The 12,103-nt window shown below is 46.0% G+C and overlaps 1 protein-coding gene across 1 annotated transcript; it reads left to right on the top strand.

Moving 5' to 3' along the window:
- Nucleotides 1-900: 900 nt before the first annotated feature.
- On the top strand, nt 901-11,718 carry ism1 (isthmin 1). The gene is made up of 6 exons (XM_003441025.5): nt 901-1,959; nt 7,000-7,215; nt 8,038-8,302; nt 9,819-9,962; nt 10,108-10,197; nt 10,503-11,718. The coding sequence occupies exons 1-6, from the start codon at nt 1,822-1,824 to the stop codon at nt 11,018-11,020; spliced, it is 1,371 nt and encodes a 456-aa protein (XP_003441073.1). The 5' UTR covers nt 901-1,821; the 3' UTR covers nt 11,021-11,718.
- Nucleotides 11,719-12,103: the final 385 nt, after the last annotated feature.

Raw genomic sequence — 12,103 nt, 5'->3', positions numbered from 1 at the left:
CCATGATGGGTTCTGGCGCAAACGGGCATCAGGAGACTCTGCAGCTACACCAGTAGAGGTAAACACAGGGCTTCAGTTCACCAGACCTGTGGATTTTTCTCACTCATCGCAATCCTACACCAAGATCCCAGATTACGCATGCACAGAAATAACGTGTCTTTCTCCTGCGGGTTGAATTGTGCCACGAAAACCAATGTCAGGATGATTCCGAGCTTATTTTAGCTGTTACGACGCTTACAAATCATTTATGACCGCTAGGTAATAGGATCTTGTTAGTCGTCGTCAGGTGACAGATGACACGGAAAGCGTGGTCTTTTCCGGGCCAAGTGGATCAAGCAGAGCTGTCACCCACGATAAAGCAGCGAGCGGCCCTGCTTGGTGCATAATTTGACACAGCGGCCTGTCCTTTGAAGCGGACAATAAATAGTCTCACAACAGCTAATCACATTACGCACCATTTGTCCTGCTTAAGTGAGATGTTACAACACCTTCTCCACAATCTGAGACGTGGCTGTTGCTGCTGTTGCTGCACACACGCCAACATGTGCAGACCTCCTGCAGAGCCGCTTCGGGTGTCTACCTCTGCGCTGCGAGGCGCTTGCGTATACCACTGAGCCTCCCAGGACCACCGTGGATACTTAAAAGTCTCCATTGTCCAAACATAGTAGTGGTGGGGGGGGGGGGTTCCTGCTTGTCTGATATGATAAGAAATTATGTCATATTAATTAATCTCACATATCAAACATGCCCTTTTAAGAAAATGTAACTTATAAAATTTACTGTTTTAAACATTTTGATCAGGTGACCAGAGCGCACTTTTGTAAGTCGCCTGCAGCGGAAAGCAGAGGGTACCAATATACTTTCTGGGTGTTTCAGTTTTCACCTTTCTCAGGAATGCTGTGGACGTGAAAAGCTCCACCGGATTTCAGTTTTGCGAGGACTGGTTCAGAGGGACGAAAGAGTTAACCGGGGGGAGGGCGCCTGCACGGGGGCGTTTGGTATAAAACCACCTCAAGAGCGCACAACAAGAACAGCGTGTGTCGGTAGTGTGATATGGTTTCTCTCCACCAGCGGCCTACGACTCGTTAAGAGACGCACGCGAGCCCGAGTCTTCCGTTTCTGCGGGGCCCGCAGTCCCGCGCTATGGATGCGCGCTGTTTATGAAGCAGACACAACTCCGTCGAGAAGTTTGAACAGTGAAGAGCTACTTTTTAAACTACCTGCGCTTTCCTTTATTTCCTCCAAAGTTAGGGCTCACCGGAGAGTGCGCCGGTTAACGCGGAGTGCGCACATGACGAGAAATGCGTAAAGCGGCTGAGGTGGAAGTTAGGGAAACTGAAGCATGAGGCTCAGCGTGTGGGGGAGACACGGGGCTGCAAGTTTCCCGAGCTCGGAGAAAGGAAAGCGTTAATGCTGCACGCTGGATCGGTCCTGCAGGATTCGCTGCACCGCACTGATTGGCACATCAGCGTTGGCTCACCGCGTTCGTCTTCAGATCAAACTTTGTGAACCTTCAGTGAGAGGGCCAACCTTCACGCAGGACAATACAAACATCTGCAGAGAAAAAGCACTGGATCCAAACTAAAACCTCTTTCTCTCTCTCTCAACTATTTTTGCTGCCCCACCTCCGCTCCGTTTCCCTTCATTCTTTGTTATTTTTTATTTTTATTTTTTGCAATTCTGATTCCCGAAGTGGCTTCGAAGTGGTGTTGCGGCTCCTCGTCCCCGGCGGATCCGGAGATTGGAGTCTCTGCACCGGGAGGAGGCGGAGTCGGAGCTCCGACCACACCGCGGGCTCCAAAGAGCGGTCGCGTCAAGAGGATGGTGCGACTGGCGGCGGAACTGCTCTTGCTCCTGGGACTTCTTCTCCTTACCTTGCACATCACGGTGCTGCGGAGCAATCCGCTTCCCCAAGGGAATGTAACTGTGAGCCTGGATCAGAGCACAGCGCTTACAGAGGTGAGTGGGGGAAATCTGTGAGTAGCCTCGTTGCTGTTTGTTTGTTTGTTTGTTTTGTTTTGTTTTTCCATAAAGGAGAAATCATCTTCAGGGAAATTTGACACTAAATTTGGGAAGTCCGAGGGGTGTCCGCTCGCAGATGGTTCTGATCAAATGTTCATATGAGTATGCAGCCCAGGTAAAACAAACCTTCATTACCTGGGGGGGTTGTCCTGTGAGTGAATGGAGATTGACATACGAACGGGATGTCCCCCGGGGATCTGTGGTGAGCCAGCCGAGGGGCAGAAGATGAGGCAGGGTCAGAGATCAGTGCCCCACACCAGACACACCTCCCTGTTGTCGGGGATTTAAATGCTAGCTGCAGGCACTCCTCTGTCATCACGGGCTCATCACTGTCATCCAGGCCAACACTTGATAAGGCAGAGGGGTCAGAGCTGAAGCCCTGAAGGTGCCCACTTCCTGCCCAGGGTGTGTTTGCAGGAAACTCTTGACATTTAACCGCTTCAGGTCAAACTTTAAACTTCACTTTTTAAATCGTTTTACACCTATTAGTGTAAGCAAGACTGTAAAGTTTGGAAATCTCAAGACACTATGGTCAAAAGACAGTTTTGCTAAAAGCTTGTGGTCCACTTTAGAAGGTGTCCCAACAAAAGTTCACTGGAGGAGACATTTGTCAACACGACACCACTTAAGGCAGGTTTAATGGTTTTAACTGCCCATTTTAACATAAAGCATAAAGCGCACAGTCTCCAGCAGAGCCCCAAATCCTGACCTGCGGGTTAAGACGGGTCTGGGATCAACAGGCTTTTTTAGAGAGTGTTAAGCATCCTTCAGCTGCTTTTTGATGTATATTTAGCATGCTACTGGAATACTTTGTTCTTCTCCTGGTGATAAATGGGTATTTATGCCTACTGGAATGGTATCCCCGTGTAAATGCTTTAATGGGGCTTAGGGGAAATGAATGGAAAGAATTTTTACTTCACCAGATCACTGCCATCGTTGTGACACCCGCGTATATGCCAAAACAAGCCCGTGTTGTGTGGGATATAAGGCCATGCAAAGCTGAGGAAATATTCCAGGAATTTATTGAATATTTGTCACATGGCCAAATGCTGGATCGGATGAGCAGGGATGAGGAGTAGCAGGGAGTTTCTCCAGCTGAATCGCAGTAAAAATAAATAAATAAACTTCATGCATGCCAACTTGTATCCCAGCTTCAGGATCCCGTTTGGCATTCGTCCAGCTTTACAAGGCAGAACGTGGTCTGTGACGAAGAAGCCAGACGAGCCTTGAGGTTTCTTTTTTGTAAATTTTCTTTGCTCACGAACGCTGCGACTAACTGCAGATACGCTTCACTGACCCTCCACTGAAGACCGTGATGTCATCTTTCAGCCGTGCTTGTCACAGCCCAAGGGGTGTATTGTCATCCCGAGGTGTCATATTTAAAGTGCCATTCACAGAAGAACAATTGGCAGGATGCAGCTCCATGCACCTGAGGTGGAAAGAGAAAACTCTTTTGTCTGAGGCCTATTATAATCGCTGGAGAAGGAAGGCCACTGTGGCTGCGGGAAATTAGTTAAATTAAAAAATAAAAATGCATGCAGTTAGGTTTCATGAAATTGTGCTTTTCTTTTCAAGAGGTCCTCCATGGCTTGTATCTTCACCGTTTCGTCATGTAAGCAAACATTTGGGTACGCCATGTGACTAGGGAAAGGATGATTTTCTCTTCCACCTACAGAAGCGTAGTGTTGAAAAGCATCTGGCACAATGTGGACGGCCTTCATTTCCTGCCAGCTTCCCAGGGGGAAGGACCCCTGAGTTGCTCCCAATTGAAAATAGAGTCATGCCCCTTTAAGCAGCCCTCACAAAGTGAAAAAGGGGGAAGCGGGAAAAGAAGAAGAGATACTGTGAGGATGTAAAGGGGGTGGCTTGTGTGTGCAAGTGTTCATTAATGGCTTTTTTTTGGGTGGGGTGGTGGTGGGGGCATCCTGGGAGGCCCCCCAGATGAACCAAAGACTTGCGTGTCACTTTTGATCTTCAAATTAAAGCATTTTACTTTGTCGAGGCGGATCTCAGATGAGTGATCGGGAACGCTGCTGATTTTTTTAACATTCAAATGAGTTTTTTCTGTGTACTGTTACTGTATGAGAGCAAAGTTAGACGTAGAAAAAAAGCACATTCTTGGAGTGGCAAGTAGGGAAAAAATCATAAAATCAGTAATTTGGGGGTGTAACATTTCATGACTTGTCCTTCAACACTGCCGAGCTCATAACACGGAAACATAGAGCGACAAAAAGCGGCTTATATTGGTGACCGATGATGTCAGGATGCTAGCTCAATAGCAGTCAGAAAACCATCATCTCTGCTCGTGGCACCAAGGAAAGCGAGAAGCCGGCTGTTCAAAGGCAAAAGGAAAGCATGAAACCTGAATTATTAAGTCAAGCTGCAACTCTGTTTGGGAGGACGGCCAGAAAAGTAATTGTTTCTTTGGTCTTTGGTGGCAGAGAGGGAAACGATAAGACCAAGTGATTTGTAAATAACAGGGATGTTGAAGTTAAGTATCTACAGGCTGGGAATTCCACATTTTTAACTTCTGTATGTGATCCTAGCTCAGTTTTTAATCTACTGCAGGTCTACCACATGTACATAGAAGCAATTTACCATCACAGCAAAGCAAAAACTCTCCTTCCATTTTCTGTGACTTTTGAGCAACAATCTTTAAATAATCTAGTCTGGAAACTATCTTTAAGCTGGCTCTTACTGCAAATGGATACAGTGGAAAATTTACTGAATACAATTTGACAGTAAATGACTGCTTTTAATTTTAGTGCAGCGTTTAGTTGACTTTTATTTCAGTTTGAAATGGAAAAAAGGGAAAAAGTGGCAGTTCTGTAATATGGTGCTTCCCCCCCCCTTGTTTGCAACATAATTAATGTTTAAGCCATAGATTAGGTGGAATTAGTGCTGATAAACTACCAATATTTGCCTATAAGCTGCCAAACTCTGTGTTTACAATTGAGCTGCAGCTCAGCGAGCTTCAACACTGAGGATCAGTGGCTCCAGCATAATGGAGAACATGTTAAAGATTGACTTTAAAGTATTCATATTTGTGTCAAGACTAGATAATAAGTCTGTAAATACCCATAACATGAAACAACAGAAGATTCTGATATGACTAGACAGCATAATTGAGGAATAATCTCTCTGTAAACACTGCGACTGGGTTTTCATGGTTTAAAAAAATTGCTTTCTACCTCCATGCTTTCTTTTGCAAGACAAACACGTGGGGAAAAGTCATTTTTGTGCTTTGATTAACCGTCTTAGAGTCTTTGGATAAACTTCCATAAACGATGAGTTGTAGGGAAACAGCAAAAAAGTAACTTTTCATAGCATTTGTATAAAAAAAAGAGGTGGCCTCCCAGATAAGATCAACCACACCTGTTTAATTTGTTTACAGATGTGTGCTTGCATTTACACAGTGGACTGAAGCTGTGAGTGTTGCATTCAGGGCTGCCCTCCCCTCCTCCCCTCCTCCTCCCTCAGCGGGGCTCAATTACAGCCACTGAAATCTGAAGACTGGGAACTTGAAAGGCAGGGTTATCACATGGGCATCTCAAAGTCCAAGTACTTGTGATACATCCAAAGAGAGCCCTGTGATGTTCGCATAAAGGGTCGATAGCCGACGCTGCTGGAATGATGTTTTCCAGTACTGAGCCCTCGGCCGTAATTGGCTGGTTGTGAAGACGTCTGTGGTTTTTAGCTGGAATCTCCTTTTTCAGAATGTCAAATTTTACAATTCTGGACATAAATTGTCATTAAAAACTTGTCGTCATATGTAAGTTATAACCTTTTTTGTGTGTGTGCGGTTTGAAGCAACAATTTAGATGCATCTGCTCCTCTTTCTCAAAGTTATGGCCAGCGATATAATCGTTGTAATTAAAGCAATCGCTCAAATTAAGAGATGGGATTGAACGTTTTAAAATTCTTTGAAATCCATTATCACATTATCTCCATCTGGTTTTGAACTAAGGAACGCAATGCTCAGTGGATGTGGAAGTCTTTCTGTGCAGCCGGCTCACTTGAATACAAGTTACATTTATAATCCTTCCTCCCTTGCTGTGCCGTTCCATTTACAGCGCCTATATTGCCCCGGAGTGCACCTTGGCTGGACACAAACAGCTCCACTGGGGGCTTTTATACCCACCACAATGTGGCTGAGCTGACACTTTGTCTGTGACTGGCCACCGCAACCGTAGAGCGCCGCTGCCATATTCTCAGGCTTCAGCCTGGCCACAAAAACACTAGGCAGGAAGAAACGGGACGTGAAAAAAGAAAACAAGGAGCGTGATTGATGGCTTTTTTTGATCTTATTTTCTGCCACCCCACAACGGGGATGATTGCCGACTGCTTACGGCTGCCTGTCCAATTGCTCCTTCTGTGCATACCTGATAGGGGACAAACGCCTCAAGTGTCCTTCTGGGATGAATTTACAACACTCCTGTCAGTGCACCAAATGTTTTTCTGCCTACAAGATGGCAGATGTAATTATTTTTGCAATGTTTGCTTAGGTTTCTCTGTATAGCCCCAAAGCAGGAAAACCATAGGTCCTACATGGCTCTTTTCTCCCAGCCACCATCAGCACATGCTATATATGTCCAGGTTATATTTCTATGGTAAAGCAGAAGTATACTCTGTCAGTTAAAAATGGAAAAATATACAGTCTAGCTGTGACATTGGCTCTGAATGCAAGTTCTTGACAGATTATATTTTGGTTTAAGCAGGCAGACACACAGAATGTTTATCCCAGTGGCTCCTTCTTTCTGGGCTCCCAGTAGTCCACTGTCTGCAGGATTTATGACAGAGGTCATGGTCGAGCGAACCTCTGTCAACACGAGAGATCAATCTTAATGTTGCTGAGTGTGCAAACCCTGGATTTCTTACATATAGGGCTATTTAGTTTTTACAGCCAAACCAAACCAATTTGATTTTTTTTTAAAAGTGATGACAAATTAACATTGCCCTCCTTTCTGTCTTCAACAGAACAACATAAATGCAAAAAGCAGCTCCTCAGCCCAGCTGGCCCCTCAAGACCGGCGGTCTGGTCCAGAACACCGACTGGCCCATCGGCCTGCAACCCTCCCCTGGGCACAGGGCAGCAGCGTACACAAGGACGGCCCCGGCGCTTTCCTCCTAGATCTGCACAACTTCCCCGACCTCTCCAAAGCTGACATCAATGGACAGAATCCCAACATTCAGGTAAACGCACGTGTCTCCCCATCTGCCAGCGTGCTTTGACGCTTTTTGCCGCTTAAGACAAGACTACTCAAGCACACAGGACAGGAAGATCAAACAGGAAGAAGGAGAATAGTTTGGCGCACGTCGTTAACCCCCTTCTGTCGCCTTTCCTCCTTCCTTTTGCCCCCCTTGTCCCTTTTCACACTTCCTGGCGAGCAAAGCTAAAGAGACACGGTGAAGCCTCACGTCGATCATAATGACAGCTGAAAAGCAGATGCTAACCGGCAATGCTTCACTGCTAACCCGTGTGATGGGAGACAGACAGCAGCTTATGTAAATGTGCGGCAGACCCTTGCCCATAAGTCCCTCAGTGATGCAGATGGTCGAGTAACCGCTGCCATGTTTAAATCATTCTCCTGTCTAATCTAGCAAGGGGGTCTTTCCATTTCTGAGGGCATCGCTGCCAGATCTGAGCACGAACAAAGTGTATTAACATCTCAAGATGTGGGAAGAGAGCAGAGCAACCAATTGAGCAAGGGCGTGAGGCTATGGGAGAAGGGGGGTCGGTGGGGGGGTGTCTTTGATCCTGAGATTCATCTGGCTTTCATGGTCTGGAGGAGGCTGAATCGCCCTTTGAACTTTGTGTTTAGGTGGAGAGAGCCCGAGAGGTGGGAGGGTGACTGCGGGGCAGGGGTAGAGTTCCCCCCTCATCTGGGAGGCACATGTGTGAGGACAGAAAACAGGGAGTGGGCAACTCTGTGTGTCGGGGTACCAGAAAGTGCCACCATCCATAGATCAATTCTTCAGTTCTTACTGACTTTGAGTCGACTTCTCTTAATGCAGGTGACCATTGAAGTGGTGGATGGACTAGAGGGCCATGAACCAGAGAAAGGCCTCCGAAAGGAAACCAAGCCCAACTGGGCTTCGCCAAACTGGAGAAACTGGTGGCCTCACACTTCGTCGTCGTCCTCTTCCTCCTCCTCGTCTTCCTCCACTCATCAAACAGAGGAGAATGAGCGCTCTTATGGGAGCAACACAGAGGACAGCAACTTCCTCAGGCCACCGGCAGATTGGGACAGGAGGGGAAGCAAAGCTCAAACGGAATATGGTGAGGATTACAGTGTGTGTGTGTTTACAGGGAAATTTATGCACGCTGCACAATATTTGGCCGCGTCTTATTCGAGCGCTGGTCCCCAGCGTTTCCACACATGGCCGTCGTCTGACGTGGAATCTGTAATTTGCAGATTTGCTGATTTAAGCTGTCACCATAATAAGTGCAGTCATCCCAGGCGAGCCTTTGGGAGCCCTTGATTGAAGCCTTTAACACTCTTTTATGAGATGGATTCCTCTGTGTTGTGGAGCTCGCTATGTGACACGGTTTAAACGCCTCGCTACATCAAAGTTCGGGAGCAGGAGCCGGGCCAGAGGCGCTGTTAAAGTCGCCACACCGTCCTCGCAAGACTCTCCCAAAGTAACCCCACAGATAAATCTGCCGGTGAAGAATTTACGCTCGCTGTCAGGCAGTGTGCGTCCGGCCCGTGTTGTAGCATGCCCAAACCAACATGGTTGAACAGGAATGCGTGTGCTGTGGAAAATCTCATTTTATTCACTTGCACTACAGTGATTAGGCAGCCAGAGATATAATGTTTTTTGTTTTTTTGTCAAACCAAAGCCCGCGTTTAATGTTTCTGGCTTATCGCTGTGGTCAGATCTCATTCGTCGGTCATTTCATACCACACAAATGGACGAGGGACTATTTTATCATCATTACTGTCTCGGCTTTAAACTTTATAAGCATAATTGTGGACAGGCAGTGAGGATCATCCACTCAATCGTCTCATCTGTGGTCTCAGCACAGGTTATTATCTGTTTTTTTCCTTTATTTTTGGTTAGTGTTGGCACCCAGCTCTGTAATATGCTTTAAAAGGGAGAAAGGGCAGCAGTAGAAGAAGCCTATCTGGCCTGTATTCATACAAAAAAAGCTCATAATGAGGGGCAGATGGCAGCGGGGGGCCTATAGGAAGGTTGGAACCAAGCCAGAAATACTTCCACCCCAAAATGCCCACATTAATTCTTCTCATCAATGGAGTATGGCTTTTAAGACGCGTGTGTGCACGTGTGCGGTACAGCCATGGTGGCAGAGGAGTGAGGTGGTCGTAGAGCCTTATGTAACTGTTTCCATGTATGTGCATAACGGTGATGGACTCAATGATAATTGGACTTAAACAATAATTTCTTCCCATTTCACTTCCCATTTTCAAACTAATATATCACAGACAGAGCAGCTCAGTGGCATCCGGTGCTTCTGTGCCTGGGATGCTCAGGTAGCAAAGAAAACCTTGATTTATAAATTGTCTCCTGGATCCACAGAAGCTTTGTTGGAATTTCCAAAATGCTTTAACTGGCTCGCCGAAATTGCACTTTGACACAATAATTTTGCATTAGCACAGAGAGCATGTGCATGTGGATAGATGAGCATATGTTGTATGTGCTTTGAGGAGCACACTATAGAGTGAACCCCCTCACTTCCCCGTATCTAAAACTGTCCATGCTAGACTGCAGTAAGCTCAGCGTATGGCCTGCACCAAGGCTGAGGATCTTTCTTTCTTTCTCTCCGATCCAAGACTACATGGATGGAGAGGGGGACTGGAGTAGCTGGTCAGCGTGCAGTGTCACTTGTGGAAACGGAAACCAGAAGAGAACGAGGTCATGCGGTTATGCCTGCACAGCCACCGAGTCCAGAACTTGCGACATGCCTAACTGCCCAGGTAAAGTCTTATCAATAGCAGACAAAAACCCACATCACTAAAGACATTATTCATAGTAAGGACATATGGTATGTATGTCCATGTGTTGATTTAGTGGTCTTTCATCTTTTGATCCAGCTTTCACTGTACTTTCATCTCTCTGAAGGTATTGAAGATGCCTTCAGGACAGCAGCTACTGAAGTGAGCCTGTTAGCTGGAACAGATGAGTTCAATGCCACAGAGCTCTTTGGAGTTGGTAAGATTTTTGCCTCCTCATGTGTTACTCCACACTATCCTTCATTCAGATGTTCTTACTCTATCAAAGGCATTTTCTTCCATCTGGCAGCAGTGCTCCTGCACACTCTCAGCATTCCTCATGCTCGCGCTGTGCTCCATTACTGTGCAACAGGACAGGAAGAGCGCAGCATGCAGCTGCCCACTCCCTCTTTGCTTTCTGTTCTTAATAAACTCAGCGAGCACACCTTGATTTTAAACATCTCACTTCTGGTTTCATCCTCTGCTGTTGGAAAGTGTTAGAAATTGTGTCCTGATTTCTTCCAGACACAGACAGTTGTGAGCGCTGGATGAACTGCAAGAGTGATTTCTTGAAGAAATACATGACTAAGGTGGCAAACGACCTTCCCAGCTGCCCTTGCTCTTACCCGACCGAGGTGGCTTACAGCACGGCGGACGTATACGACGCCCCCACGCGCAGAAATTTCCGCTGGAAAGACGCCAGCGGTCCCAAAGAGAAGCTGGAGATCTACAAGCCCACGGCTCGTTACTGCATCCGCTCCATGCTGACCCTCGAATCCACCACGCTGGCTGCGCAGCACTGCTGCTACGACGACAACATGAAGCTCATCACCCGCGGCAAAGGAGCCGGCACACCCAATCTAATCAGCACAGAGTTCTCTGCCGACCTTCACTACAAGGTGGACATCCTGCCTTGGATCATCTGCAAAGGTGACTGGAGCCGCTACAACCAGGCAAGGCCACCAAACAATGGGCAGAAGTGTCCAGAAAACCCTCAGGATGAGGACTACTACAAACAGTTTGAAGAGGCAAGGGAATTCTAGCCCGCAAAAACACTGCCCATATATCCAGCTAAACCTCAGAAATGGCGCTGAAACCTTTTTTAATTCTGTTTTAGGTCAATTAACACATGAACTTTTAGGCTCTGAGGACAGACATACTGCTCTTATTGAACCACAAGGAATTCTAACAGAGTCAGAACCAGTTTTTTTGTTCGTTTTTTCCTCACAAGGAACTTCTCTCAACATCATCACAACCAGGCGTGAAATATCGCATCTTTTTGATTTTATTATTTTGATTTTTTTTTACACTTTTAATAAATGAAAATGAAATTTTGCCAGTAATTATGTTGCCAATTGTAACTCGAGATTTGGTTACTAAAGGGAGGACTGACTTCATATTCTTAAAAGGGAAAACTGTCATTGTAGAACTGTTATTGTTATCGTGTCCGTGTCGATTGTGTGTGTGTGGCTCGTTCGCATCGGAGAGACCTGTGGTAATAGAATAACGACACCCCCCTCAGGAATGTGTTACCCAGTTTCCCTTAACTTTGTCATTCACAGTTATCCAGGTTTTCATGTACGCTTGATTGTTTATTTAGCATGCACATGTTTTCATTTTCATTCATTTACCCGCCCCTGTAATTTAACTGTGTGTCTCTGAGGCAGATCTTCATTGTAAAAAAAAAAGCCTGCATTATTTTTGTAAAGTATTTATTAAGTCGTAGCTGAGTTTAAGTCGAGCATCTGTGGCCAAAGTTGAGATTCCTCTCAGGCTCATGCTTCGCCATCAGGGTGCGTATCCATGTCTCAAGTTAGGGTTAAATAGAGCAGAAAGAATGTGTGAACTGTACGCGACAATGTTTCTTTTTTTGTTATTTTGAGATATAAATCTATAAATAAATTTTTTTTAAAGCCACTGAATGTGTTAGATGACATTTCAAGCTGTATCACACAGTCCTAAGAGTTCTCTCCTGGTATCAGCGGGAAAAGAAGAGCTTTAGCCGATCGCAGGACTTTAATTAGTGTATCCAGCGTGGCTGTCAGGACAGGCTTTTTGATGGGATTGTGATATTTCTTCAGAGGGCGAGGAGAATAAGGTTCCCTTGAATGCAAATTCTTTGTCTT

This window comes from Oreochromis niloticus, linkage group LG13 (genome assembly GCF_001858045.2).
Source record: "Oreochromis niloticus isolate F11D_XX linkage group LG13, O_niloticus_UMD_NMBU, whole genome shotgun sequence".
NCBI lineage: Eukaryota > Metazoa > Chordata > Actinopteri > Cichliformes > Cichlidae > Oreochromis > Oreochromis niloticus.
Note: the sequence above shows the minus strand (reverse complement) of the source record. Positions and strands in the feature narration are given on the sequence as shown.

Excerpts from the sequence above, each read along its gene's own strand:
- ism1 (XM_003441025.5), top strand. The coding sequence starts at position 1,822 with ATGGTGCGACTGGCGGCGGAACTGCTCTTGCTCCTGGGACTTCTTCTC. Across the intron at positions 7,216-8,037 it reads GACAGAATCCCAACATTCAG|GTGACCATTGAAGTGGTGGA; the intron begins GTAAACGCACGT and ends CTCTTAATGCAG. Across the intron at positions 8,303-9,818 it reads CAAAGCTCAAACGGAATATG|ACTACATGGATGGAGAGGGG; the intron begins GTGAGGATTACA and ends CTCCGATCCAAG.